Source organism: Caenorhabditis briggsae (genome assembly GCF_000004555.2).
Source record: "Caenorhabditis briggsae complete genome, chrV, whole genome shotgun sequence".
NCBI lineage: Eukaryota > Metazoa > Nematoda > Chromadorea > Rhabditida > Rhabditidae > Caenorhabditis > Caenorhabditis briggsae.
Window position 1 is genome coordinate 14091696 of NC_013488.2, and position 27413 is coordinate 14119108.

The 27413-nt window shown below is 37.3% G+C and overlaps 8 protein-coding genes across 8 annotated transcripts in view; 2 read left to right on the forward strand and 6 right to left on the reverse strand.

Moving 5' to 3' along the window:
* Nucleotides 1–6351, forward strand: part of CBG11551 — a gene marked incomplete at both ends in the record, with an annotated part of 8096 nt that extends 1745 nt beyond the window's left edge. Inside the window, 11 exons of the mRNA XM_045238065.1 lie at nucleotides 917–1083; nucleotides 1129–1359; nucleotides 1404–1814; nucleotides 3395–3466; nucleotides 3765–3899; nucleotides 3945–4230; nucleotides 4280–4522; nucleotides 5347–5519; nucleotides 5618–5866; nucleotides 5916–6077; nucleotides 6133–6351. Coding sequence (XP_045094588.1) covers nucleotides 917–1083; nucleotides 1129–1359; nucleotides 1404–1814; nucleotides 3395–3466; nucleotides 3765–3899; nucleotides 3945–4230; nucleotides 4280–4522; nucleotides 5347–5519; nucleotides 5618–5866; nucleotides 5916–6077; nucleotides 6133–6351 — 2348 coding nt within the window. The remainder of the gene's footprint in view (nucleotides 1–916; nucleotides 1084–1128; nucleotides 1360–1403; nucleotides 1815–3394; nucleotides 3467–3764; nucleotides 3900–3944; nucleotides 4231–4279; nucleotides 4523–5346; nucleotides 5520–5617; nucleotides 5867–5915; nucleotides 6078–6132) is intronic.
* A 544-nt stretch (nucleotides 6352–6895) lies between these two features.
* On the reverse strand, nucleotides 6896–9001 carry CBG11552 (the record flags this gene model as incomplete). Its single annotated transcript, XM_002637642.1, has 3 exons — nucleotides 6896–7443; nucleotides 8434–8551; nucleotides 8675–9001. The coding sequence occupies 3 exons, from the start codon at nucleotides 8999–9001 to the stop codon at nucleotides 6896–6898; spliced, it is 993 nt and encodes a 330-aa protein (XP_002637688.1).
* An 828-nt stretch (nucleotides 9002–9829) lies between these two features.
* Cbr-sfxn-1.3 lies at nucleotides 9830–10989 on the forward strand (the record flags this gene model as incomplete). The annotated part of the gene is made up of 4 exons (XM_002637643.1): nucleotides 9830–9905; nucleotides 9956–10484; nucleotides 10543–10670; nucleotides 10733–10989. The coding sequence occupies 4 exons, from the start codon at nucleotides 9830–9832 to the stop codon at nucleotides 10987–10989; spliced, it is 990 nt and encodes a 329-aa protein (XP_002637689.1).
* A 457-nt stretch (nucleotides 10990–11446) lies between these two features.
* CBG11554 lies at nucleotides 11447–12560 on the reverse strand (the record flags this gene model as incomplete). The annotated part of the gene is made up of 4 exons (XM_002637644.1): nucleotides 11447–11629; nucleotides 11701–11925; nucleotides 11973–12236; nucleotides 12432–12560. The coding sequence occupies 4 exons, from the start codon at nucleotides 12558–12560 to the stop codon at nucleotides 11447–11449; spliced, it is 801 nt and encodes a 266-aa protein (XP_002637690.1).
* A 363-nt stretch (nucleotides 12561–12923) lies between these two features.
* Nucleotides 12924–15419, reverse strand: Cbr-str-38 (the record flags this gene model as incomplete). Its single annotated transcript, XM_002637645.1, has 10 exons — nucleotides 12924–13092; nucleotides 13145–13305; nucleotides 13352–13576; nucleotides 13624–13824; nucleotides 14098–14129; nucleotides 14294–14471; nucleotides 14516–14707; nucleotides 14751–14817; nucleotides 14869–15006; nucleotides 15052–15419. The coding sequence occupies 10 exons, from the start codon at nucleotides 15417–15419 to the stop codon at nucleotides 12924–12926; spliced, it is 1731 nt and encodes a 576-aa protein (XP_002637691.1).
* A 197-nt stretch (nucleotides 15420–15616) lies between these two features.
* Nucleotides 15617–17627, reverse strand: Cbr-str-45 (the record flags this gene model as incomplete). Its single annotated transcript, XM_045238067.1, has 3 exons — nucleotides 15617–15619; nucleotides 16532–16672; nucleotides 17067–17627. 3 exons carry the CDS (start codon nucleotides 17625–17627, stop codon nucleotides 15617–15619), a joined length of 705 nt encoding a protein of 234 aa, XP_045094589.1.
* Nucleotides 17628–21314: 3687 nt separating this feature from the next.
* Cbr-str-9 lies at nucleotides 21315–22652 on the reverse strand (the record flags this gene model as incomplete). The annotated part of the gene is given in 4 exon segments (XM_045238068.1): nucleotides 21315–21641; nucleotides 21725–22282; nucleotides 22450–22515; nucleotides 22518–22652. Coding segments are annotated over 4 exon segments (1086 nt in total).
* Nucleotides 22653–25428: 2776 nt separating this feature from the next.
* Nucleotides 25429–26823, reverse strand: Cbr-str-6 (the record flags this gene model as incomplete). The annotated part of the gene is made up of 4 exons (XM_002637648.1): nucleotides 25429–25728; nucleotides 25960–26353; nucleotides 26413–26579; nucleotides 26626–26823. The coding sequence occupies 4 exons, from the start codon at nucleotides 26821–26823 to the stop codon at nucleotides 25429–25431; spliced, it is 1059 nt and encodes a 352-aa protein (XP_002637694.1).
* Nucleotides 26824–27413: the final 590 nt, after the last annotated feature.

A 27413-nucleotide genomic window follows, 5' to 3' on the forward strand; every position in this document is an offset into this window, starting at 1 on the left:
TCAGGACTAAAAATTTAGAACCAGTAGATATCAGAAGTAGCAAACCACCTAAAAAACGGAAACTTTAATGGAAAGATACTCCAGGAGACGGGGGGATTCATTAGAGGCGAAATTTTCGAAAGATTTTTCACGATAATTTACTTTTGACAAAAATTTTAGCCAATTTTTCCCAAGTTTTTTGTGGTTTATGACCTATATCTCAAGAACCAGCGTACCTGGAAAAAATCTGAAAACAAAAAATGAAAATTGGGATCTTCTTTTATGGGGAGGCAAAAAATTAGATAGATCCATTCAGTGGTTTTCGCGGACCATCGAAAATTCGAGCATTTCACTCAAAACCTATTAACCTTTTTCATTTTCAAGGAAATGAAATCATATTTTTGTCAACATACCTATCAGAATTACGGATCGAATGGGAAAGCCGGATTTTTTATTTAGGCCCTAGTTCGGCAGAAAAACCCGGAAAACGTGAAAAAACCGGACCCACTCATACGTTTTTAATCATAACTTGGTTCAGCCGGTTCAACTTTTGACGATTTTTGGTAACCGGATAGTCATAGAGATTTTTTATAGATCAAACAATAATCATCTAAAACGGACCGGAACTGACCTAGTTAGGATTATTTTGAAAAAAGTTTTATAAAATGCCGAAAATGGGGGTACGTGATTCTTTAAAGGAAGAAGGTGGCGGAATTTTAGCACACCAAATTTCAGTCCCGTACAATGTTTTACTCAGATTTTATGCTAGTTCAACTTTTGCTCCCAGTAATCATGCGACACCTCCCAGTAATCGTACACTAAATTTTATGTAACGTGCTTCTTTGCTTCTAGGACTACATCAAAACATCACGATCTGGTGTGATATATGATTATTGAAAGCATTTAAAATTGTTACCAGTTTATAAGCATTTTCCAGCTCTCCAAGCTGAGACTAAAAATGAAGAGAAGAAGTTCGACGAACTTTCCGCCAAATTAATCGAAGAAGCAGAGAAGGAGGTGATAAGCAAAAGGAAAATCTATGATGAGATCATTGCCAAAAACATGAAACTGTTGGAAGCGGATCAGTTGAAAGTCGAACAAGTAGTTTTTGTTCTGAATGTTTCAAAAAAAAGATGGTTTTAATTCCAGGAGCTTCTGGAAACAGATTCTAATCTGCGCAAGCTTCAGATGGATATCACTGAGACGATTTCGTCTGAAGCAGAGAAAACTGAAATGAAAAAGCAAAGGCTGATGGAAGAACAGAAAAAACGAGACGAGGAAAGATTGGTCATTAGACTTGAGAAAGATAATGAAAACCTGGAATCAGAACTTAAAGTCATGAAAGAGGTTCAAAAGAAAAATGAGGAAGTTCAGGATAAAGTGAGTTTATAATTTTTTTGCAATAAATTGCGTATTTAATACAGGAACTTCAATACACACAAGATATTGGAAAATCTCATTTGATCGCACAACGAGAAAATTTCACAACAATGGAACTGAGAAACAGGAAATACAACAACGGAGTCATGAACGATTTTCTGGAAAAACTGAGTAATTTGTCTGAAAATGTGAAGCGATCATATGCACGGTGCAGCATTTACCTTCAAAATGATGGAGTATTGAGTGGACAGTTGGCAAGAAAAGCTAGAGAATCGTTCGAAGGCTTTTTGGCAGAATTTCATACAACAGCAGAAGAATTGATAACGATTGAAAGAAGACTTGCTGAAGTCGATAAAAAGGAAATTCCACCAGACATGGTGAAGAATATTCAGGAAATGAGAGATGTTCTTTTCCAATTGAGCAATAATGTTTCCAAGTTTTGTGGACGATTAATGGTAATACTTTCAAGCAAAAAATTAGGGGGGTACAAAGGGGAACAAAGTGATTTAGGGGTACAAAATCCATGATTGGGGTGTACTCAACTTTACAGCAAGTTGTATTATGTTGAACAGAAAGTTTCTTCCTTTTTTGGCAACTTTTTTGGTCAAATTTTTCTCAAAGGGGAGAAGACTAGATAAATAAAAATTACGTCCATAAGAATCGATAGTTGTCTGCCAACGCTTCGTAAATTTCTTAATTCAATGGGACCAGAACGAGGAGAGCGGAGATTGAAAAAGTGGGTCAACTCCTTTTTGGTGTCATCTTTTCAATTGAAGTCTTTGCTATCAAAATGACGTTTAAGAGTCCCAAAAGAGGATTTATCTGGAAGGGAAAGGTCCAGCAAATACGACGAATGCAAAAGAATAATTCAGCCAAACGACAGAGTTTTTGGCTGATCCTTCTAATCACGGGCGATCTCGCATTGTCGCGCTGAATGTGAACTTTGGGTTTTCTCCTTTTTTTGCTTCGACTCCCAAATTTAGTTTTTCTAATTAGGAACAATACAAGACGGCAAATATAATGATACCTTCATTTAAAAGTTCCCAGTCTCCATTCCTTTGACAGAACATCAACCACAATGCATCCCCTTTTTCACGTAAAGTTTAGGTTCCGGGATGTCCAGAGCCAGCTGTTCTTTGTTAATCAACTGACTCTTCCGCACATTGATAGAGTAACTTAACCACTCCTCATTTATACTAATTAGATCATCCACCCAACTGAACGTGTTAAGAAATGATACGAGACACAGGCTCATGTCCACATGGAGATCCATATCATAGTCCTTCAAAACACTCGGTACGAATCGACCCACTTTTTGACTTCACCACGAGACTTCGGTCCGTTTACAATACTTGCTTGACTAAAGTACAATGCCTTTGACATTTTACGAATAGTTTGAAATAGATCCGCCTTCACGACTTTTAGCAATGGATCGAGATCCAACTAACTTAGCATCTTTCAAACCGAACTCCCCCGAAAGGGATCTGTCGAACCAAAGGCAAATTGTAGGCAATGACGGAGCACGTCCTTTTTATACATTCACCCGTTTTTTGCAAATAGCAGGTATTTGAAGATCAAATAAAAACAAAAACATAATCATGTAGCCTATGTGCAGACGGATAAGGGCCAAAAGAATCGTCATTCCTTCAACACGGAGTGAGATAAAAACTAACCAATCTAGAATCTAATAGACACAGAACATAGCTCTCTAACAAAAAAAATTTGGCCCGGTACACCTCTTCTAGAACCAGAAACCGAGCCTCAAAAACAGCCCTGTGAAAAAGGAAAAAACTTTCTGTTCAATCTAAAATTTTTTGTACTTCTGAACTGAAATTTTGCCTCTAAATGGGGCGCAGCTTCGTTTAGATAAAAATTTCAACTCGGCGGTACGGAAAATGAAATTTACCCGGGGATTTTGTACCCCCCCCCCCCCCCAATCACTAATTTTGTACCCCTAAATCAGTTGTACCCCGTTGTACCCCTGAATTTTTGACCATACTTTCAGTATGTTCAGCATTGAAAATGTTTGTTACAGATTGGACAAAGTCTTAAAAACGAAACGGATGAAGGAGAGCTTCAAAAACTGATGGACCGCTTCTCCAAGATTGTAAGCATAAAAAAAAGTTTCCCAATATATGTTTTGAAATAATTCAGGAATTTGCTCATTTCAATAATATCAATCCAGATATTCAAAATCATTTGCGAAGCACTCAACCTGTCGGCGATCAGCCACAACCCAACAATGCAATCGAACATTAATCTTAATCATTTGTTTCTTCTGTAAAATTCATAAAGAAAATCCGATTTTTTCTCATATTCATTGTTCACTTAATGGTTGTGCTCACCCACTGATTCCTTTGAATTTGTACTCTAATTGAGCACGCTTAATATTTCAGTAAGTTCAGAAAAGCAATTCAAAGATGGGCGGATGGCTTTCATCGGAAGAAAAGAAGATTGAAGAGGAACACAGACAGAGAATGGAAAAAGATTCTGAACAACGTCAAAGAGACGAGGAACAAAAGAAGAAGGAGATAGAAGACGTTGGTTGAAACTTTATTTTCATTTTTTTAACAATAAATTTTTAGAAACGAAAGAAAGAATTGGCAGAGGAGCAAGCATCTATTGACGTTGAACTGAATGCTGAAAAACAAGAACGTTTGGAAAGAACAGCCGAAGAGGTGAAGAATTTCAACGAGATGAAAAAAAAGATGCAAAAAAAGATAGATGATCTTCAACGCGAATTAAAAGAGCAAACCAGGAAAATAGTTGACGAGCAGAAGACAAGTGGGATGAATTTGGTTACGGATGGGAAAAACAAATTGAAAGAAGACAAGGAGCTACTTGTTAAGAAGAACGAGTTTATGATGTCTGGTAAGATACAGTATCCTTCAAATACAGAAACGGAGAATCTTTTTTTAAGAAAATGAGAGGCTGACTGAAGCACGACGTCAAGAAATTGAGAAACGAAAGGAAATGGTTCAATCGAAGGAGCAACTGGAAATGGATAGATCGGATAAACATTTTGAGGATTTGAAGAAATTAAATACCGAAAAAAATAATGTAGTGAGAGATGGAGAAAATAAGATGACACAGCTTTCGGAGAATCTGAGAACGGTCCAAAAAGGGATCAAACAGCAAGAGGAAGATTTTTTAAAAGTTCAAAGTAAGATTATAAGGGCAAAAATGAAAATTCAGGATTCGTTTAAAAAGTTTTTACTAAATACATTAAACTTTTCGAAAAAGGTCTTTATCATTATTCGAAAAAACGACGGGTATATTCCAGTATAGCCCCCCGAAACACTCCAATATAACACCCCTGGCATAAATGTTGGAATACACCCCCACCCACCATCTTTCATAAGGTGTGTGGGGGTTCAAAAAATGTTTTTCCTGATTTTTTGCCTGAAGATCAAACGTACGCTGCCAAATTACGCATAGAAAAATATCTATTAATTATCGATTTTGCCCCGGTTTTTTGTTAGTTTTCTTTAGATTTCCGCGTTTTTTCTATTTTTTTCTCAATTTTTCCTGATTTCTGGTTTATATTACCGTACATTTTTTTGTCATTCTACTAGAGAAATAATTATTTTATGCCGGTCCCAACAAAAAATAGGCTTAGGCAAAAACCCGGTAGAAATGTTGAAGATTCAAAATAAAAATAAGCTTAGCGCCCTAAATCGGCATATACCTTGAAAACAAGACCCCTAGAAATTTTTAGATTTCAAATAAGCCCGGGGGGTTATAATGAAAGATTTCCACGGATTCCAATATAACCCCCCCCCCCCACACTTTTCAACGGGTGGGGGGTTATTCCAGTACGTGGGGGGTCGTAACTGTGTTGGGGGGGGGGGGGGTATAATGGAACTTTCCCAAAACAACTTGAATAATAGAAGGGGGCGCCGGTAGTTCGCGGCCCTCCGGAGGTATCTTGGAACAATAGAAGGACTGGTCCTTCTTATACAGGTTTTACAGAATTAAAATTTTCAGTGGGCAATGCTTACGATCTACTTGCGATTCATCATGAAGAACAACAGTTTGATGACTTCCGAAGAAAGGGCATGCGCAGAGTTAATCTCTCCTCAAGAATTCGATCGGATTTTGATAAGGAAGAAGTATCCATCAACACGACTCGAGAAGATATCGAGAGAGGAGTTCCGTTGGTGAGCAATTTTACACAGTAACTTACTCCCTAATAGACATGTACCTGAGTTAATATGAAAGGCAATATGCGCTACAAACTATATTTCTGAAGTTTCAGAGTAGACAACCAGACTTTTTCGATGTTTCATTGAGTATCCGAAATCTTATGACGGAAATGTCCAGTTTCGAACTACAAGGAGCCGGCGAAATGGATAAATACGAGACGATTCGTAAAGAGATTATTTCATTGTTGGAGAAACTTACCACTGCTCTCAATGAAATGGAATCCAGAATCGAAAGATACACCAGCCAAGGTCCAACGCATTCTAATGAACAGAGGAATGATAAAAGGCAAGAATTCAATACGGTATGTTCATGAGATCTCGTGTATAGTTTCCTCTAAACCAATTCTACAGGACTCCGACTCAGACGACACGGATATTACCTCCGAAATCCCAACTCCGCCGGCTTCTGTTAGAAACGAGCCAAAGTCTTCCGATCGTAGAAACTTCAGCATTACGGAACAATACAACGAAGTGAAGACAGTGATGCGAAGTTTGAATGATGCGATTCTCAAGGTTTTCAAATTTTTTTCAAAACTTTAGATTCAAAAAACAACGCTGTAAATTTCAGCTCAACGTCCCTGCATCAACAGAATTCGAAGATACGCTAACAAGACAAATTGAAGGCTTGACAATTTCTCATTCACAAATCGTTGGACAAATCACAAGTGGAGTTGTTCCAAGCACTTCAGATGAGCCTAGAAGAATCACCGATACACCGTCAACAAGTTCATCCCAACCAGCCATCGAGGAGGTTGAAAAGTCTGAAGATGAATCTGGGAGCACATAATTTACTGGAGATTTTTTTATATTTTTTGACTCACATGTATATAATTTCTTCTAATTTGTTCATCGTGTTTGCAGAAAAAATTCATTTTAATGAATACTTCTGAATTTATTTTTCTTAATTTCAACATTTTAAAGAGGGACTCGGACCAAACATTTTCATTAAATTGAAATTTTTTAAGTTGTGTATTTTTCTAATACTGTTGTGACAAAATTCGAAAAAGAAACGACCGAAATCGGGAAAAACTCTGAAAAATTGCATGAAAATATGTACACATTACATTTTGGACTAGGATTCGCGCAACCCTCTTGGGCGGAGCGCGCTTTCTTTTTTGATGGCTTTTTTTGGGAATTTCTTTTTTTCTGAATTTCTTCTCAATATTATCAGAAAATACATAATTTTGCGAACATTTTAATGCAATAAGAAATTCAAAAATGTTTTGTTCGGATTCCCTTCAAGCTACTGAAGAAACCGTATAAATGAAAACGATTTATTGTATCAGTGAGTTAAAACGAAATTTGAAAAAAAAACGATATCAGTCTGTATTCTATTTTGGTATCGCCTTCTTGATTTCTCTCATTTCTTTTTCTGAAATTTCATTCTTATTCTTCTTCTTCTTCTCATTTTCCTTCTTTAGTGCTTCTTCTTTTTCTCTTCTTCGTTGCTCTTTCTTCCTTGTTGCTGATAATTGTCGAATTATCTTTTCTTCCTTTGCTTTTTCTCTTTTTTCTCTTTCCTCAATATACTTATTTTTCCTTAATTCTTTCTCCTGCTCCAACTTTTTCTCCTCCGCCCATTTTATCAACTCCCCTTCGGCATGAAATGGATCTTGATTGTGTAAATTCAGCAAATCCATATATTCCTTATCCCCATCTTTGATTTCTTGAGCTTCTTTTTTCCACTTCTCATCTTGTTCATATTGCTTCATCGATTTTTCAAATCTAATTTTCTCTCTTCCCAATTCCAATTCAAATAGTTTTTTTTTTTCCCACGAAGTTTGAAATCCAGTAAACCAAATTGTGTCTATTATCATGACGACAGCGAGAGCTCCAAGGGAACCAGCAATCACAAAATACCAATGATTGGACGGGAAATCTGAAAATCGAAAACAAAAAAATCAGATGGGTCTTGAAAAACTGGCAATCTTCTAGAATCGAGGAACGAAAAAAAATCACGGAAATAAAAATAAAATCACGGAACGAAAAATAAAATCACGGAACGAAAATTTTGGGTAATCCAAAAAATTGCTATCTTCTTTACTTTGACAAGTAGTATCCGTAATACTAAATTTGACATCAATTTTACTTTGTCCAATACCCAAAAGTATACTAAAAAAGGGTTTATCAATTTCTTAAGATACGCTAGGTTACATAGGACTTGTAGAGCATCTGAAAATTCAGTTTAAAGCTATATCGAGCAGTTATTGAGGTTGCTGACATTTTAGGGTGTTCCAGATAAAAGAAGCATGGCGTTTCAGCCTAAGCCTGTGATTGAAATAAAACTTCCTCAATCTAAAAAAATCATCCAATTTTTGAAAAATGAAAAATCGGAGGCAAGAAATTTCATGCCAAGATTTCTACTCAATTTGGACCAAGACTATTCTAATTCCGGACCAAGATTTTGTTCCAAGAAGACTAATTTTGAATTAGAAAAGATTTTTTCAATTATAGACTTAGGCTGAATCATCGTGTTTCCTTCATGGGGACACCCAAAAAACGACGGCAAGTTTAATAACTCTGCTCGTTGCAGCCTCTAATCTAACTCTCATATGTCCCATGATCCTCAGAACATCTGGGAAAGGTCCTATGTAACCTTTTAACCATGTACACTATCAACTAGTGTACCTTAAGAACTCAATATACCACATTTCGGGTGTCATTTTGGCCCCTGAGCAAAGAAAATGTAATGTCACGGTTAGATCTCAGGATAGTACTTGAATGAAGGCCCTTGCAATTTTTGTATTACACAAAATTTTCGTTCCGTGATTTTATTTTTCGTTCCGTGATTTTATTTTTCGTTCCGTGATTTTTTTTCGTTCCGTGATTTTTTCGTTCCGTGATTCTAGAAGAGTGCCGAAAAACTCACTTTCTTCCATAAAATGTAGATCAAAATAATCTGGACTACAAGGATCAATTGAGTGGCCGGCTGCAGCTAGGAAGTCAAGAAATTGTTGAAATCTGTGTATTTGAGTTTTTGGGCTTGCCTTCGAAATAATATCTTACATATTTCCACTTTTCCTCATTTTGAATGGATAGTTGTCGTGCCAAAAACTAACTAATGGATGTTAAAAATAGTGATTTTGAAAATTTGTATATCAGAGACTTACCATAGATCCATTTAAAACTCGGAGATCTCGAAATTCTAACGAAGTCAGATAATAATTATGTTCAAGTTTTAAAAGGGGTCCGTGATTTGGATGAATGGCTAGGTATTGGAGGGATTTCATGACCGTAAATCTTTGAAATGTGTTTTTTCTCAATATGATTCCATTTTGAACTCTTTTGATGCTCTCTAGTCGTTTGCCCACATCGGTGTGTCGGGTGATTTCTTGAATTGAGATCTTTTCAGTATCCGTCAATAAGATACACAAAAACGTATTCCTCAGTTGATTTTCGGCCATTTTCAGGAGCTTGGCTGTCAAGTTTCCGATCATTTGGGAAATTTCGGAAAGTTGAAAGAAGACCTAGAGGGAAAACTTTGCATTCATAGAATATTTGGAAATTTCCCAGTTTTTCAGCTATTTGCCGGTTTCTGAATGAGACCCCTTCCTTGGCCCGTTTTGTACTGAAAATTGGAAAAACAGGTGTCCTTGAGAAATCAGCAAACAGCTGAAAACTAGAACTTTTCAAACACTTCTGAAAGTACAAAGTTTTCAATCTAGGTCTGTATTACACCCTCCAAAACTTTCAAAGCGATCGGAAATATGACAGCCGTGCTCCAGACTCCTGAAAATGGTCAGAATGGCCTAAAATCGACAGAAAAATACGGTTTTGTACATCTTATTGACCGCTACTGTATAGAGAAGTTGATCGAAAACCGTTGAAATTATATAGTTACCGTAATCAAAGCCCTCAATTTTTAATGGAAGTCCAATCACATTCTCACAACCCATCGGTATACTTTCCACTCTTCCACCGTAGCATACTGTAGGCAAAGTTTGTTTTCAATAAATTCTAAAAATTGAGTTACATTTCGAATAACTTGATGATCCTTCTAAAAATAAAATTTGAACAAAAATATATATAAGTAGCAGTTTCATTTGTTTAAAATTGGAGTTTATTTGAATTATTTAATTTTTCAAATTTATTAAATTTTTAAAAAATCTGAAGCCACGATACTCAACGTGTTAGAGATTTCAGGATTTCATGCACAACCTATTTTTAACAAACGAATGTAAATACAAAATAGGAAAATGAATATAAAAACAAAATAGAAAATTGCAATACTTCTATTTCCCAAATTCCTATTTCACACATGAAAAATGAGCGATCTTGTTATTAACCAAAAGGTTCTACCGGACATTTCAAAATCGAAATGGGACCAAAACACATATTCAGGTGGACCACACTACTTTCGTCGAGATATGTATCCAAAAAACAATTTGCAGGTCGTGTCAAACATTATTTTGCATCAGCCAACCCGATGACCTTATTCACGTCCTCAGCCACACAAGAAAAATGTCGAAAGATAGTTTTGGATTACAAGAAAGGAGTAATAAGTCCCGACCTGACAATGGATCAATTGTGGAGAGCAAAGATACTGTACGATTCGATGTATCATCCAGATACCGGAGAGAAAATGTTCTGCCTTGGAAGAATGAGTGCACAGATGCCAGCTAACATGGTGATCACCGGATTGCTCCTCAGTTTCTACCGTACCTGTCCAGGAGTCATATTCTCTCATTGGATCAATCAATCGTTCAATGCAATTGTCAATTATACAAACAGAAGTGGGAATAGTAAAACTACGAATCAACAACTATTTTACTCGTACTGTTTCGCTACTGGAGCGGCGACAACGGCGGCTCTAGGATTGAATATGATGGTTAAGAACAGTCATGGATTAGCGGCAAGACTAGTTCCATTCGTTGCAGTGGCTGCTGCAAATGCTATTAACATTCCCATGGTTCGAGCGAAGTGAGATACGCGAATACCGATGGAAAATATAGAAACATTAACTTTAATTTTATTTCAGCGAGCTCATAGACGGAATCGAGCTATGTGATGAAAACGATCAACTCGTCGGTAAATCTCGCCAGCTGGCTGCTCTTTCTATTGCTCAGGTCACATTGAGTCGAATCGCAATGGCTATGCCAGATATGGGTGAGAAATCACATGACCATAAAAATACCAATTATCTTTTTCACCAATTAACATTTTTACAGTGCTCAGTCCTGTGATCATGAATCGATTCACCCGAACTGCATACTACAAGGCTCGTCCGTTGATTCAAAAATATTCGGAAATGCCGATTCAAACATTTTTGACTGGAATTGGACTCTACTTTACTACTCCATTGGGATGTGCTCTATTTCCACAGAAGAGTGCAATAGAAGTGTCAAAATTGGAAGCATCTGTTCAGAAAGATATTCTAGCTAGAGATCATGCACCAAAAGTTGTTTTTTACAATAAAGGGCTTTAATTTTTTTTATGCATTGAATGTTTTTATGTTCAAAAAGAAGTTTTGAATTTTTGAAGTTTACAATTTTTTAAATTTCCGAATTCATGATTTCAAAAGTTCAGAATTTTGAATTTTTGAATCTCTGATTTTCAGAATTTAAGAATTCCAGAATTTTAGAATATCACAATATCACAATTACACAATACCAGACACCCAGAATCACAATTTCGGAATTTTCCAAATCTCAGAAATTCAGAATTTCGAAAATTTAGATTTTTTGACATCTGAAATTTCAAAATCTCATAATTTTCAGAATTTCCGAATTTCGGCATTTGTTATCAATGCTTTAGTGCAAATTCATGACTGCCTAAACACAAAATGACAATCAACAAATCAAAAAAAATTCAATACAAAAAATTTTCATTCAATCAAATAAATGCCGATTGCCAACAGTTTCCCGAATCCACGACTTTTGTGATTACTTGACTTTTCGAAGAGCTTTTCCTTCGTGATCATGTCCGATTTCGTGGGTCTGAGTCTGTTCAACAATCTGAACCTGACGAGCACTACGTCCAGTTGACATGGCACTTTTGGATGGAGTCTTCAATCCTGGAAGAGCCTGACGATACTGAGCAGCGATGTTTCTAACATCGTCATTCATCTGAACAGATGGTGGTTACATTACCTGAAAATCGTCAAGTTCTTCAGAATCCCTCAGAATTCGTAGCTCACATTGGTAGCCAAAGCTTGCTTAGCCCATTGTTTGGCATCAATGGATTCAGGACGCTCAACGACAAATGTGACTTTTCCTTTTTCTTGAAGATTCTTGACGAGAAGATCTCTGGCGACATCCTTATCAGTGACAGGAACACCATCCACGTCACACAAGTGATCTCCAAGAACAAGACACTTCTCAGCCAATGTTCCAGGATCAACGCGAGACACGAGAACTCGGTTCTGGAAAATTCTAGATGAAATTCAAACAAATGAACACTGCTGCCAACCTGGAAATGATTGATTCCCAATCCAAGCTTTGGGCCGTTCTGAACCCAGACGAGAGTAGCCAACTCGTAGACATATCCTTCGCGTCTTTGGATGATCTTGGCACGATCGGCAGGAATATGAACACGGGCTTCGAGCTCTTCAGCTTTCTTGTCATCACGGTTTACGATGATTTTGGCACACGGGGCTGCGAAACGAAGAGCACGGAAGAAGTCATTGCAGTCCTTGCATTTGACTCCATTCACTTCCTTCACTTGATCACCGATCTGGAATTCATATTATCGAAAATTAAGATTTGCCACAATTAATATTGGAGCGCATTAGCCACAACCACAATTTAAAAGAAAACAAAGGAAAAAAGGGTTGAAATAGGAAGGCTAAAAGTGGGAGTAGAAGGGTAGGGTAGAAGGGTAAAAAATAGATACTGGAGGTAGTTAAAACGTAGCTGGGTTCAAACTTACTCTCAATTTTCCTTCGGCAATAGTTCCTGGTTGAACCTTGGTAATGACAAGCTTGTCATTTGGAGTTGCACCAAGTGGTTCTCCCTCCTCCATGTCAACTCGAACCTCGATCATCTTCTCGGAAGTCATTCTTCCGTTCTTCTTCTTCCTTTCAGCTTGGGCGAGATTACAGATCTTATCTGAGATAAGCGAGGTCATCACAATTCCAAATGAAATTTAATAACATGTGGGTTAATGTATGACCGTAAAAATCAAAAAGTCCAGAATATCATAATTTAAAAATTTCTGAATTTCTGAATTTCTGAATTACCGATTTTTTAACTTCTGAATTCCAGAATTGGTAGAATATAAAATTTCGAGAATTGATTGTAGAATGTTAGAATGTTTGAGAATTTAAGATTTTCAGTTTTTTTTCGGATTTATTTTCCGTTTTGACAGTAAAGACAAAACGATCAGATGAGAAAAAATTTATTTACAGAGAATATTTTAAAATCAAGCATCCAGATCAATGTATATGTGACGGACGTCTGGAAGATTTTGGCTCAAAAAGGCCACCACATTCTTATCCGCTTCTGGAACATTCCCGTACTCCACATGCTTAGGATCCGATGACATCTTGACGTAGTGAGTGATTTCGTTCTGCTTTTTGTACGGAAGTTTTCTAGAAATTATAAAATGTGCTACCGTATCTTTTTAGAATTGTTGTGGCTCACATATTCCTCTCCGGCATAATTGCATTTTGATGGAGAATGAGTGCTTTCAGGTTCGGGAACAGTTCATCAATCATTTTGATATGTTCCCTTGAGAGAAAGCATCCACGAAGATCCAGTTCCTCAACATTCTCCAGAAACTTCGAGGCTGACATTCCGGTGGACTGAAACTTCAAGTTTGGTCAGTTTCAGCTGCACCACATTACCTACCAATTCAATACACTTAACCAACGAATTCATGTTGATGCTTGCCACGCGACACAAACTCAATTTACGCAAATTTCCCGGCTTGAACAAATAGAAAACAGCCGAGAGTTCATCGAGTATTCCTGACAAAGAAGTGAGTTTCCATTTGGATTCCGACAGTTTTGGAAACCAAATCATCAGTTGGGAAATTGAAATGCTTCGTTGGCTTCTCCAATAGGATTCCACTTCCTGGAAATTAAATAATAGATAAATCTGAAAAAAATAGTACAACTCACATCGTGTGCATAATAACAGACTTTTCGAAAATTGGCATGCTCCTCCACAGACATTTTTTCCACAATCGTACGCATCACATTCGATGGAAGGAGCTGAAGACCAAGGAATTCTTCCTCTGCCTGCCATTTTCTCTTCAACTTCGGATGCTTTTTCTTCTTCATATTTTCTTCGGACTCTTCTGTTTCACTTATTTTTCGCTTCTAAATTTTCTAGAATTGGAGAGAACTGGGAAAAACGAAAACCAACCAATGGCATTTTTATTTCTCCACAATGCTCTCCCAAGTAGACTAGAAATGACCGTGAATTGCTGCTCGTTTTTTATGTACGGGAGGTTAAATAAATTTGGATTTCTTTTTTGATCGACTTTTATGATTAAAAACATTTGATGGTTTACGTTTTTATTGGTAAAAAAAGAATATTAGTTTGTCGTGACTGGGTTAGAGAATGCTGATATCCGATACTCTTTTTCTTACATCTGGCGCTGATGGTCTTCTGTTTATCGATTCTGAAATGATTATTTCCAAAATTAGGGCTGAAACGACTACTGGTACTTTGATCCAATTTATCTTGGTTCCTGTCAAAGATATCAAAAAGTTGTCAACTGATAAACTGCTAATCATAATACCACAAACATTTTACCAGTTGACACTTTTTTTTATAATTGCTTACTTTTGAAAATATTGGAATATTCCGATACGATTAGCATGAATGCAACAGTTTCTATCGGGGGATAAAGACTAAAAACTGCGTAAATGAATCCAGTTTGAAAAGTGAATTTGACATCGAAAAATGGGGAAAAAAGAACTGGAAGAGCTGGAAGATGAAAGAGAACCGTGGGGAGAGTGATCTGAAAATTCATGGTTGATTTCTAAGAAAAAAAAAATATCGAACCTGAACGACTAATGCTTTGAAAAATTGTTGCTGTAGTTTCCGATTCGGAAGCGAGAAGTTTTTCAGCTCCTTCTTCATTTTCCTCTGCATCTGGATACCACAAAAGATGATCACTGCGTATTGAAATCCCAATATTATCATAGCACCAAACAAAAACACCAAATTAAACCATCTGACAGAGCCATTGGCATTCTGAAATGTCACCTGGTCATTGTGCTTTGAATGGTTAACTCACATAAGCGATAACAATGAATCTGGCTGTTTTCTCGATTTCCAAGTTGTAGACACGAAATAGCTCTTTTCTAAAAGAAAATATGTACAAAAATAATTAATTTGTCTACCCGGAAGCTCACTTCATATAATCATCGGAAAATGGTTCCGGTTGAGCACAATAATGAACCATCATGCCGAAGGTGATGCAGAAAAAGAGAGGATAAAGGATCCAGATGACGAAATTGAATCCGGAGAAACTGGAGAGGAGGGTTTTGCGGCTAAAATCTTTGAGTTCTACAAATTCTGAATTCTGAATAACTTACTTCATCAACGTGGCAAACCGAAACACAAACTGAACTGCAACCATACACATGATACTGGCGTAAGCCCCAGAGTAGGCTTCGATGAAGAACTTGAGCAGTTCGTTGGATGCTCCCAAATAGTCATTTAGACTGAAATAGATGAATCCACCATTGTAATTGTGTAAATATGGGTGAGCCAAAACTTCCAGACAAGAGAACGAAATACAGATTAGAGAGAATAAAATGATCAAGTATTTGTATGCTCCAGTGATTCTTTCCGTTTTAAAAGCGGTCAAATAAATTAGAATCGCATTGAAAAGACAAGTACAAACGAAACCGACACGGGAAAAAATTTCAGCAATAAACGGAAGAACGGTTACATTCGACATGACCACCATTTTCCAGACACCCACACGGTTAAATAGGCAAAGGCTAATCTGTAATTTTCTTTGGTTTTTTCCTGTCTCGTTGGGGTTTTTTATTATTGCCAAAAAAACAAGAATTAGATTGAGTAAACGTTGTGCATTTGGCCCTTTTTGAAGGAGGTGAGGGGTGGATTGGATCAAGTGATTGTTGATCTGATTTATTACTTCATAAATTGAATTGAATGAATGATGTTTGTCATGCAGCATGATCAAAATTATTCGATTTATAAGAAACTAGAGAATTTTGGGAAGGGTTTAAGTGAGTGCAAAATCTCGTGAGTCTTCAATTTGGAGATTGAGCTGTTTGCTTTACTCCATCTTGGAAAATATGGGTCCGGCCTGCAACTTATCCGACGCAGACTGGCCCGATGAATTTTTAAGAGATCCCGCCGGGCCAAATAGTGAACTTACCGTAAACCTATTATTAGAAGAGCCCCTCTAATAGAAGGGCACTTTGTTTCAATTCCCAAAACTTTTAATTAAAAAATAAGAGTAACACCTGCTTTTCCTGGGTGCAAATCAGAACTTAAAACTAGAATAAAAAGGACTCTCAGCCCGTGTCTAAAAGCATTATCAACTCCTCGTTGTAGTTCATAAAGGAAGCATTCAAGTTACCAAACAATTGTAAGTAAATCTTTATTCGAGAGAAGAATGTCTAGCTAAATATAACTTCCGTGTGGAGGTCAAAGTTTATAATGAAGATTAAAATGGCTACAAAACCTAAATTATGTAATGTAGGAAAAAGGTAATCGAGAAGCTTGTGCAGATGGTTTAGATGACTTCAGATATCCGCAGAGTTCTGAAATAATTTTACGGTTGTCTAAGATTCTAACAATCAATTTTTTACCTCCAATAATAACTCTGTATTCCTTCACAATCCACATAAAAGCAATACTATCGATTGGTGGATACAGATTCAGTAGCACGTAAATCATTCCAGTTCGTATACTCATTTGGACATCCAAAAGTGGTCCAAGTAGAATCGGTGCAGCTGGAACTACAAACAAAGCAGTTGGAGCTAGTGTTTGGATAACTAGAGCAGTGAAGAATTGCTTCTGAAGTCGGCGATTGGGTACGGAGAAGGTTTTGAGTTCTTTTTTCATAGTGAAGTGCATTCGCAGGCCACAGAAGATAATAATCATGTACTGAGAACCCATTACAGTAATCGAAGTGAGGAGATAGCAACAATTACGCCATCTCAAATTCCCTTCGGAATCCTGGAAATTGGTAGGTTTGTGAAGAAAATAAGAATGAACTTTTTAAAACTAAATGTTGTCTGTCTCGGAAAACTAGAAAATATTTGATTTGTTGAACTTGTTTTTATGATTCTGGTAAAATTGGAACGAAAGTCTCACAAAGACAACTACAGTAACCTAAAAATATGTTTATTGTCCTACTTATTTTCTCGTTTTTCACCGATTTTGTCGAATCGGCCACTTTTCCTCAAAATTCGATAAAAATTCAAAAAGTTGACTGAAAACGCAAGAAAATCGAGAAAATAAATCCGGAAAATAATTTTTTAAAGGTTACTGTAGTTCTCGTAGTGGGACCTTTGGTCACGGCCACCGGCGTTTCTTTTACACAGCTCCGATTTTTTTTCAGATAACTTACATAAGTCACAATAGCGAATCGAGGAAGATCCTTAATAGCCAACCCGTACTTTTCAAGAATCTCATTCTTCAGATACTCATCAGAATACGAATCAACTAATCCAAAACAGTACAAAGGTCCTCCAAAAGCAGCACCAGCCAAAAGTGGATACATCATCCAAACTAGAACTCCTTTCCCAGTGAACTTTGTTATGAGTGTTGGTTTGAATATAGTGACATAACGGTAGATGAATTGAACAACTATGAATGCAAGAATGACAAGATAGAAACTACCGTAGGCAACTATGGCAAACTGAAGAAAGTCTTGAGAATAATCGAAAGCAGCGCTAAGACTGAAATACAAAAATCCCTTGTTGTAGTTGTGAGCGAATGGTCTCGCAACGATTTCCCATCCGGAAAATATGATTCCCATTGAGGCGAATACAATGACCATGTACTTGTAAGTACTAAAGATTCTTTGAACATGGAATGCGGTGAGGAAGATTAAGAACAAATTCACAACGAAGGCAGCTCCAAATCCACATTTTGTAAACATGTACGATATTTCGTGAAGTTCAATCATTTGGAGATATTCGATGATAACAAAAGCAAAACTGGCAAGCAAGCAAGAAGTTTTTAAGCTTATAAGCTCCCTTGAGTCCAGATAGTTCTGGTAATTCAGAGTATAAACAAAAATGTTTTCAAACAGTAGGTCCAATGGGATTGCATAGGTTATCGCACTTCTTGAAGTAAACTATCTCAAGTAAAAATATCGAGAATGATGTTGTCACTATCAAAAATGGAAGGTGTCAACAAAGCGAGAATAACTAGATTTCTTTATAAATTGTGTTTTAGAGAAAAAAGAGTCATAGAGTCATAGCCTTCAATTATAGATAATTGCAGTCTGCATTGTGATTCAGGGTTTCAAAATGATGTAGGAAAAACATTTTTTGTTTGATCTAGCTGGTTGAGGAAGTTGAAAAAAGTTGAATACATATTTTTTCAATTTAAGCGTTTTTCAGAATATTTTGCAGCTGCACCGTCTGAGTTCAAAGAATTCTGAAAGAATATTTCTGGATCTGGATAAACTAATTAGAAAGTTTCCAAAGCTTTTGCAGGGCTTTTCAATGAAAATGACTCAAAAAATGCAACCTCTTTTACAAGGTGAATGAAAATGATTTTGTGACAGAAATACACTACTACCGTAATCCTTAACAAGGTTACCCTAAATTGAGAGTTTATAGTGTTTCATTTTTTGAGAATTTACAATCAGCTCTTGAGATTCTGAATTTCTGATATTTTGAGTTTCTGAGATTCTGAAAATCTGAATTCATGAGATTTTGAGACACTGATCTTGACTTCTTGAAGACATAGAAAAATATCGATTACTTTCCGGACAACCTAATAGTTGTTTCTTGTTTTCTTTTTTGACTTTCAATTTCAAAAATTTCAAAATTTGTTCCATTTTCCAAACCAGAACAGCAGTGTAATTCACGATTTTCCTCGAATTTCAAAAAATTACAACTTTCTAGATTCTTCGAAATTCCTAAAATTTCCAAGACTTCCGAATTTTTGAACATTCGGGTTTTTGAAGATATCCTGGGATTTCCTTTGATCCCAATAGAGTTCTCTCAATTTTTCGAAAATTCAAAATATATATGGTTTCAGGAGTAAGAACTATTAAGTTGTTCCGAAAGTCTTTTACATTTTTTGACATTTTTTCAACACAAATTTATTCAACGTATGAAATATTTCAGTGAGTAATATATTCAGTATTATGGTTCATCACAACCTGCCAACGTTTTGCTAGATGATCGAAGCCTCTCGTGTAGAACACGGGTGGTTGTTGCGCGAAGGTGGCATCCATATACGATTTGGGGTCCGATCTTCTATCGAAGCGTTCACCCTGTTAATCATTCTAAAGCAATCGGATTAAATAAAGTTCTGATAGAGCGAGGTTTGGACTATATGATGGATAACCGAGTATTTGGATACCTAGACCCTGCATTTTTTGGCGAGTGGCCAAAGTCGTGTGCAGGTGCGCATTATCGTGAAGCAGAACAAATGTGTCCGCTTCTGGACGCAGAGCACGACACGTATTGAATACTTTTTGCAGTTGGCGACAGTACATGTCCGTAGTAACGGTCGCACATTTGGGAGCAAGCTCTCTATAGATCAGACATGACAATACCACCAAATTCTCAACATCTCCCTTTATTTAAGAATTTCTCCTTTGTGATTGATTTCTGGAGTTTGGCAAACCTTGATCCACTGAAGCTTTCTGTTTTTTTCAACCTACAGACACCTTTTATTGTTTGCTAACACAAGATAATGGATCCCATCAAAGGTTCGCTTACGAGCGAGCAAAGACTAGCTTACGAGCGAGCAAAGTGAGCAAACTCAAGTAACAACTAGTTTTAATCGGTGAATCACTGAAATAGTGTGGCACCAGTGGACCATATTTTTCTCTATGTCCCGAACTTCAAAGATGATGAAATGCTATTATAGTAGGTAGACCGAGAGTAGAAGAAACTTTATAAACAGCGAGTCTCGGCTCAGCTTCCAGGGCTTTCCAGATATCGGCGTCGACACTTGAAAATAGGTGATAAAAATCGGGTTTCTTTTTGAGCGAATATCCGCTGTTCCAAAAGCGATTGAACCAAGGTCGCACTACAAGATACTCAAGTGACTTATCACCAATTACGGAGCATATAGATCAATGAGCAGGGGCATCGGATCCTCCTTTGAGAAACTCAAAAAGAAGGCAACCTCAAACATCATGGGTTTTGTTGGCGTGGCTCTCGGCCATGGACTGAACATGAGTTAAAGATTCTTAAAACAAAAAAAAGAAAACGAAAATCGATCGGCAAGAATGTATAAAATGCGTGCTCAAAAAATGTAAAAGACTTTCGGAACAACCTAATAGTAAAATGAGAACTGGTACAAATGACAACTAATTGTAAAGAAACTATAATAGAAAAGAAACTTTGGCTCCAAGTTGTTCCTCCAACTGTTAGTTCAAAGCCCCCCTTTTTTGGGAAAAACGGTTACAAAACCACCTCTCACTCCGATTTTTTTACCTGTATTATAACTCAAAACTAAGTTAAACAAGCAGAATGAGTGCGTCGGACTGAAACTAAAGAAATTTGTCCGAAAACGCGTTTTCTTTATGTTAGCTTTTAGTAATACATAAGTCAATTAATTTTTAAATAAGTCAATTGATTTTTTGGAAGTAAAAAGTTTCCACAGGTAAATTTAATGAAAAGGCATTAGAACGTTTAAATATCAAAATTTCGCAAAAAGAAAAAAAACGCATTCTCTTTCCTCTACGTTACAAGAGAATATGTTTTTCTGTTTCATCACCACGAAAAAGGAATTTCAATCATCCCGCCTTTCTGTGTTACTCCTGCCCACTTGATCTCAGCTGCTTCCGGTGCTCTTAGCATGACATTGAACGATAGAATTGCCAGCAACGCATCTCGATCCCTCTCCGGACTGTCTTCTTTCATTGCCAACATTGTGATCTTCTGCAAATCCTCCATATTTACCTTCACTACTTCTTTCTTTAGCAGGCTTTCCTCTCTCCTCTTTGACTTGATGATGTCTGACACAAAAGACGCTCCGATGGCTGAAATTCCTTCGTTTGCTGTTTGATAGGCAGCCGAGATCTTCGCCAAAGCACTACTCCCGATTTTCTTAGCTCTGTCCAACAAGTATAACAAAAACGACGACTCATTCATTGGAAGCTTCTTCTGAGAAATCCACGAATTTCTCTTGTCGTTCTCTGCCTTGTAAGCGGCAGCTTTGGACGTAGCTTTGGCTTCAAAGGGGATCATCTTGAGTCTCTCGATGTGGTGTCCGAACTCTTCACCTGCCTTCTGCTCGAGTTCTTCGACGAACTGTCTTTTCGCTCCTTCTGAAAATTATAGTTAATCTCTTTTCCCTCTCATTTCTCTCTTTCTCTCTTTTTTCTCTTTTCCCCGGGTGGGTAGGCTGGGTGACTCGTTAAAACACATAGAATGATTTCGAAATTCGAGTTTCATGCCCGCTCGGGCATGATCGCTTCGAGACCCGCGGCGCCTGGAAAGTGTGTGCGCCTTTAATCTCGCGCGTCCTTTTTCTCATCACCACGAAAAAGGAATTTTATGTCACATGTTTATTAAATTTAGGTTTAACGTGGCTTCATGTTCTCAAAAAATTATATTTCAAAAGAAAAAACTATTTTTTTCATGGGGTTCATTTAAAAAAATACGATAATTTATCAAATTGATTAGAGTTTAGTAGTGACTGCCTTTCCATGAGTCTGCGCAGTTTCTCGGCTCTCTTCTTTTGTTGCTTTTACAGTGTACCTCTCCTTGGCGTTCACAATTAGTTCTGAAGTTTTTTTTTCAAAGTAATCAAATTGTTCGTTTTTCTTACTCTTCAATGCTCTTCCATATTCCGAAACGCAACTCATCATGATCACTGAGTCGAGGGCTGGATATACCGTAAATCCACTTTGGATGATGCATGATGGGAAACTCATTTCCAAATCAGCAAATGGCGCATAGATCATGAAGAAGACTGGGCAGAAGAGAATTATAGTGGGTGCACTGATCTGGAAATCGAAAATATGTTTTAGTCATCACATATGCTTTCTGATATTAAGCATAATCTGCACTATCTGTTAAAGAAACCAACCTGAATCACAAGGGCTCTGAAGAACTGACGATGAAGACGTCGGTGTTGAGCAGAAAGGACAGCGATTTTAGTACGCATTCCAGAGTACATTTGATGGCCGCAAATGATGATAATCGAGTATTGAACTGTTGAAATCAGAGTCATTAGAGACAATCCATACACATTCCTCCAGCGAATATTGTCTCCTTCGTATGCGATCAAACCAAGAACTGGAATTTCCGTGATGTTTCTTTCGTAGCGAAGAAGGATTTCATCTTCCAGATATTTTCTTCCAAAGTCGTCCATTGCAAAGAAATTACCAACAGCAAATGCCCAGAGAACACCGAAGAAAGTGTAGTACCCAACCCAAATGAAATAGTACCATCCTTGGAAATAACAGAGTTTTGGAGTGTCGAAAATTGCCCAGTAACGGTACATGAACTGAATTGCAAGCATACAGATTGTGGCAGAATAGAGTCCAGTGTAGATCCCCATCATCCATTCCATAGTGAAGTTGGAAAATCCGAGAGGGCGAGAAAGACTGAAGTAGGTCAAACTAGCATTGTAGGTATGAAGGAACTGTAACTGTTGAGATGAAAGTAGGGTGTTGCACACCAAACCGTTCTTTCGGATATCAGCTACCCAGAAACAATTAGGGCCGCTAGGCTTCTGAATCGTACCCATCCTAGAAGTACCCTGACCAAAGAGCCGCAGACATATTTCCGATAGTCCCGAATTTGACTTACCGTATGAAAGAGGAACTCAAACGAGGCGAACACAAATCCCAGAACTTGGAAGTTGACGAGCAGGTATTATAGGACCCGAATTGCCGTTTGATATAGAATAACGTCAAGTAGACGAGGATGAATCCGAAGAAGGCGTTCGAGAAGAATCCGAGATTTCCCATGAAAATCGAGAACTGGATGTACGGTAGATAAGCGGCACCCATGGCTGAGATGTTTTTCTGAAAGGCTTTCGAGATCAAAATGTTGCAAGAGACTAAAAATAGGTAGGTGTGAATTCAAAACATTGGCTGACGTAAGAGAAAAAATATCTCAAAAAAGGAAGAAGAAGGGGTGTTATGACTTCTGGCCCAAATGAAACACCGTCTGAATAAATTTCAAAAGTTTAGAAGGAGGTACTCGGAGACACGAGCCAAATTAATTCCGGTGTGATGGTTTGGCTTTTTCTGATTTGGTAAATGAGTCAAACATCAGGTAGGAGAACGAATAGTGTATTTTAACATAAAAATGGTATGATAGATTGGTCAGAAAAGACAAAAATTGAGAACATCATACCGTATTTCCTCTTATAGGCGCTCACCCAAATTGTCAACTTCTTATAGGCGCTCACCCAAATTGTCAACTTCTTATAGGCGCTCACCCAAATTGTCAACTGGGGAAACGGGATAATTTAGATATTTGACACAGGAAAGATGTAACCGGTAGAAAAAGAAAAATAGGAACATCTAAACTTTGTCAACCGATAAATTACTTATCATAATCACCAATATTTTATCAGTTAACAAAATTTTGATATCTTTTCTGGGAATCGAGATAATTGAGCTCAAAGTTGCCGGTTTGGGTGGGCCTGTATAAGAGGAAATACGGTATCTTCCTTATCTTCCTTACTAGGGAAGGCCCCAACTCGGGTGTGGCGATACGCATGGTGACCTATATCATCTGAAAGCTGACACTCTCCTGATTCCAAATCTGTTTTCAAAAAGTGCATCGTCGCGGTAGTTTTTTTTTCGAGAAAACTGGGTCGAAAGTTTTGAAAAAATAAGTGGATTTTAAACAAAATTTTCCTTCATCACGTATATAAGTTTTGAAGCGTTGAAAAAATGTGGAAGCGTGGTCGAGTGGTTAGTGAGGAGGAATATAAAGTGGGTACTCTCTGGTTCAACTCCCTCGACCTGCTAAACTTTTTCTTAATTTTTTCAATGTATTTTTCCGGTGATTGTATCGGACTTCTGGATGATGTTAAAAGGGACATAGATCATGAAATCTTGTGAAAAATCTTATTTTATTGTTCTTCTGCGTTTAGAACGTGTTTTAGGACATTCAAAATTTTTCAAAAATTTGTAATAATTCCAAGGCGGTAGGCCATGGTGAATTTTTTGAAAACAAAAATTTTCGAAAAAATATGTGCAAATTTTTTTAGATTATAGAGAAACATTAAACATGCAAATTGAATTCAAAAAAAAACAAGGAATGCAGCCATCAACTCCTTCGAAAACTCATTTCAAAAACTAGGAGTACTAATGTCCAAATGTCGGGAGAAATCACAAACAAGTGGTTTGCCTAGAATCTCCAATAGATCAACCTTTGAAAATTGCCAAAGCCGAACTATAAGTTAGCCGAAGAAGCCAAAGTAACCAAAGTTATTTTCTTCACATTGTCCATTTGAAGACAATTATGAGCTCTGAAAGTGATTTCAGTTCATGTTTAACTTTTTTGGACAGAGTTTTTAAATTAGTACATGGAATCATTTATGGGACTTCTGACTCTAATTTGTATTTCGAATAATTCTTTACAATCTAAAAAAAATTTTTTTTCGAAAATTTTTGTTTTTGAAAAATTCACCATGGCATACCCCCTTGGAATTTTTACAAATTTTCGAAAAATTTTGAATGTCCTAAAATATGTTCTAAACGCAGAGAAACAGACTTTTCACAAGATTTCATGACCTATGTATCTTTTAACATCATCCAGAAGTCCGATACAATCACCGGAAAAATACAATGAAAAAATTCAGAAAAAGTTTAGCGGGTCGAGGGAGTCGAACCAGAGAGTACCCGCTTTATATTCCTCCTCACTAACCACTCGACCACGCTTCCACATTTTTTCAATGCTTCAAAACTTATATACGTGAGGAAGGAAAATTTTGTTTAAAATCCACTTATTTTTTCAAGACTTTCGACCCAGGCTTCTCGAAAACTACCGCGACAATGCACTTTTTAAAAACAGATTTGGAATCAGGAGAATGTCAGCTTTCAGATGATATAGGTCACCATGCGTATCGCCACACCCGAGTTGGGGCCTTCCCTAGTTATATATAAAACGCTACACGCGTCTGTCTGTCCTGATGTCAGGCTGTCCGCTTTTGAAAAAATTGAAAAATAAATATAGATTTACGTGACCCTTTAAAAAAATGAAGAGCGGAGCGACGCATCAGTAAAAAAACTAAGTTAAATCGCGCCGAAGGCGCACCAGTCTGCTGGTATATAAAACGCTACACGCGTCTGTCCGTCCCGATGTCAGTCTGTCAACTTTTGAAAAACTTGAAAAAAAAAATTTACGTGACCCTTCAAGAAAAAGGTGAACCGAGAAGCTACGAACCAGTAAAAACTAAATTGAATCGCGCCGAAGGCGCACCAGCTTGCTGGTATACAATAAATCTCCGTTTTGAAGACTATGAGCAGTTTCTACGAAACATTTCATTTGAAAAAATATTAAAAAACAAATATTCTTGCTGAAGTTTGGGAATTGGTTCTTATCTTAAATCATCAACCCTAAACTTTACAAAATTGTTTACGACATCATCAACTTGTCATCAAACCTTTTATTCCATACATCATCCAACATCACTATTCTCTGTTCTTTATTTTTAGACCTCACATGTTCTCAGAAGTTTCGAAGAACAGATCTGTAAGATCTCATGTACTATAGTTTAGCGCCGTTACAAAGAATATGGAAAAAAGTTAATTAAGAAGAAAAGAAGATCTAAACTCCAGTTGTGTGATGTGGGTAGACCATCTGATTATTCGTAGTGCAAATGGGGAAAGAGACTTCTTGAGAGGAATAACCACCGGACATGCAAACTGACTTCATCGATTCAAGAACATATTTTATGGCGTTTCGATAGTCACAAACAATGTAAAGGATGATTGCGATATCAATGGCTGGATAGATGGCAAATGCACTGAAGAGGATTCCAGTTGGGAAACTGAATTCCAGGTTGAATAATGGGAGATAGATTATGATGATCATGGGGAGAAATAGTAGAAACGTTGGAACGACGATCTGAAAGTTTTTAGATAGATAGTTTTTGATTTCAGCTTTTTGAAGAGTCTATTTTTATCTAGCTGTGTTGTTGTTAGCAAAATGTGATTTGGAACTTTTTGGTCTAATGCATTCTTAAACAATGACGCTGCTATTTTCAGATAGAAGTCGTCACTTCCGATTTCCAATGTTCTTGGTCGGAATGATTCTAATGAGATACCAGATTCTAAAAAAAACGAGAAACTAACAAACCTGCAAAACCAAAGACTTGAAAAACTGTGTATGAAGTCTTCGGCTGGTTTCTGACAACATCGAAATCTTCTCCTTCATTCCGGTACTCATCTTCCTCCCACAGAAACAAATAATCATGTACTGCATCCCGATGATCATTGTCATTTCAATGGTGCACATCAAATTTCTCCATCTTACGTCTCCTTTTCTCGTATAGATGACAGAAGTGAAACCGGGAATCGAAGAGAGCTCAAGGCCATATATTTGACGAACACCTTGTTGGAAATAGTCAATTGAGAAGTCGTCAATCTCCAGAAACCAATGGATACCGCCTGCCCAGAGGATTCCAATGCTGAGACTGTAGCAACACCACAGTAGGATTCTCCAGCTCTCGAACCATTTGATTTTAGGAGCACTGCAATAGTGATAGCTTTTTTTGATTCTTGTATTTTAATCATGACAACTGCAACTCACTCAAAAAGTGCCCAGTATCTGTACATGAATTGTACTGCGATGAAACATACTGTAGATCCATAAATTCCACAGAAGAAAACGAGACCAATTTTCATGACATCATTGGAGACTATGGAGGTTTGAGGGTTGGTGAAAAACACAAATCCCGCACTGTAGCTGTGAATCATCTGGATGTCAAGAAATAATGTTTTCGTATTAGAATCACAAACTCACCGGATGAACAATGTATTCAGAAGAGGAGAACGAGAATCCAAGGATCGAGAAAGCGATCAACAAGTTACGGTAAGATCCAAAGTCCCGTTTCACAAAATATATAGTTAGAAAGATGAACAGGAGCACCAGAAGGGAAGTGAAAATGAATCCAACCTTGGCAATAAATCGGGTCAATTCATCCAACTGATAGTACGGCATCGTTTCGGCGCTTGATTCAAACTGATAAGCTTGTTTTTTGTTAAGGATCGATAGAAAAAACATAGCTGAATTCAATTTCCGTCCGTATGTGCGTATATAGATGTTATTGATGTAGACCTCGGGCACAGAGGAGTTACTTGGAAACAATCAACAGTATTGAAGACGTGCTTTAGTAAGAAAATGAATCTAAAATAGTTTTTCGGGGAGGTACTTGCCAAAAGGCCAAAAACGCAGAAAATACAACTTATTCAAGGTAATAAGTGTTCATTGTATCAACATGACGATTTCGCCACTTCAAGACAGAACTGTCTCCAGTATAGAGGCGTTCGGAATGGGCGTTTTGGAATATTTCGGAATGTCGAAAACTCCAAGTTTCACATTCTGGGAGTTTCGAAAATTCGGAATTTCGGAACTCCGGAATCCCACTTTTGCATCACAAACGCGCAATAAATTGACAAACAGATTTCAAAAAGCAAAACAATTGATTCCACTCGAGGCCCGCACGGAAACTTTTCTAGTGCGCCGTTGACATATCGTAGTAGTCCGAAAAGCTATAATTCCGAAAAAAAAACTTCAGGAATATCTAAAAA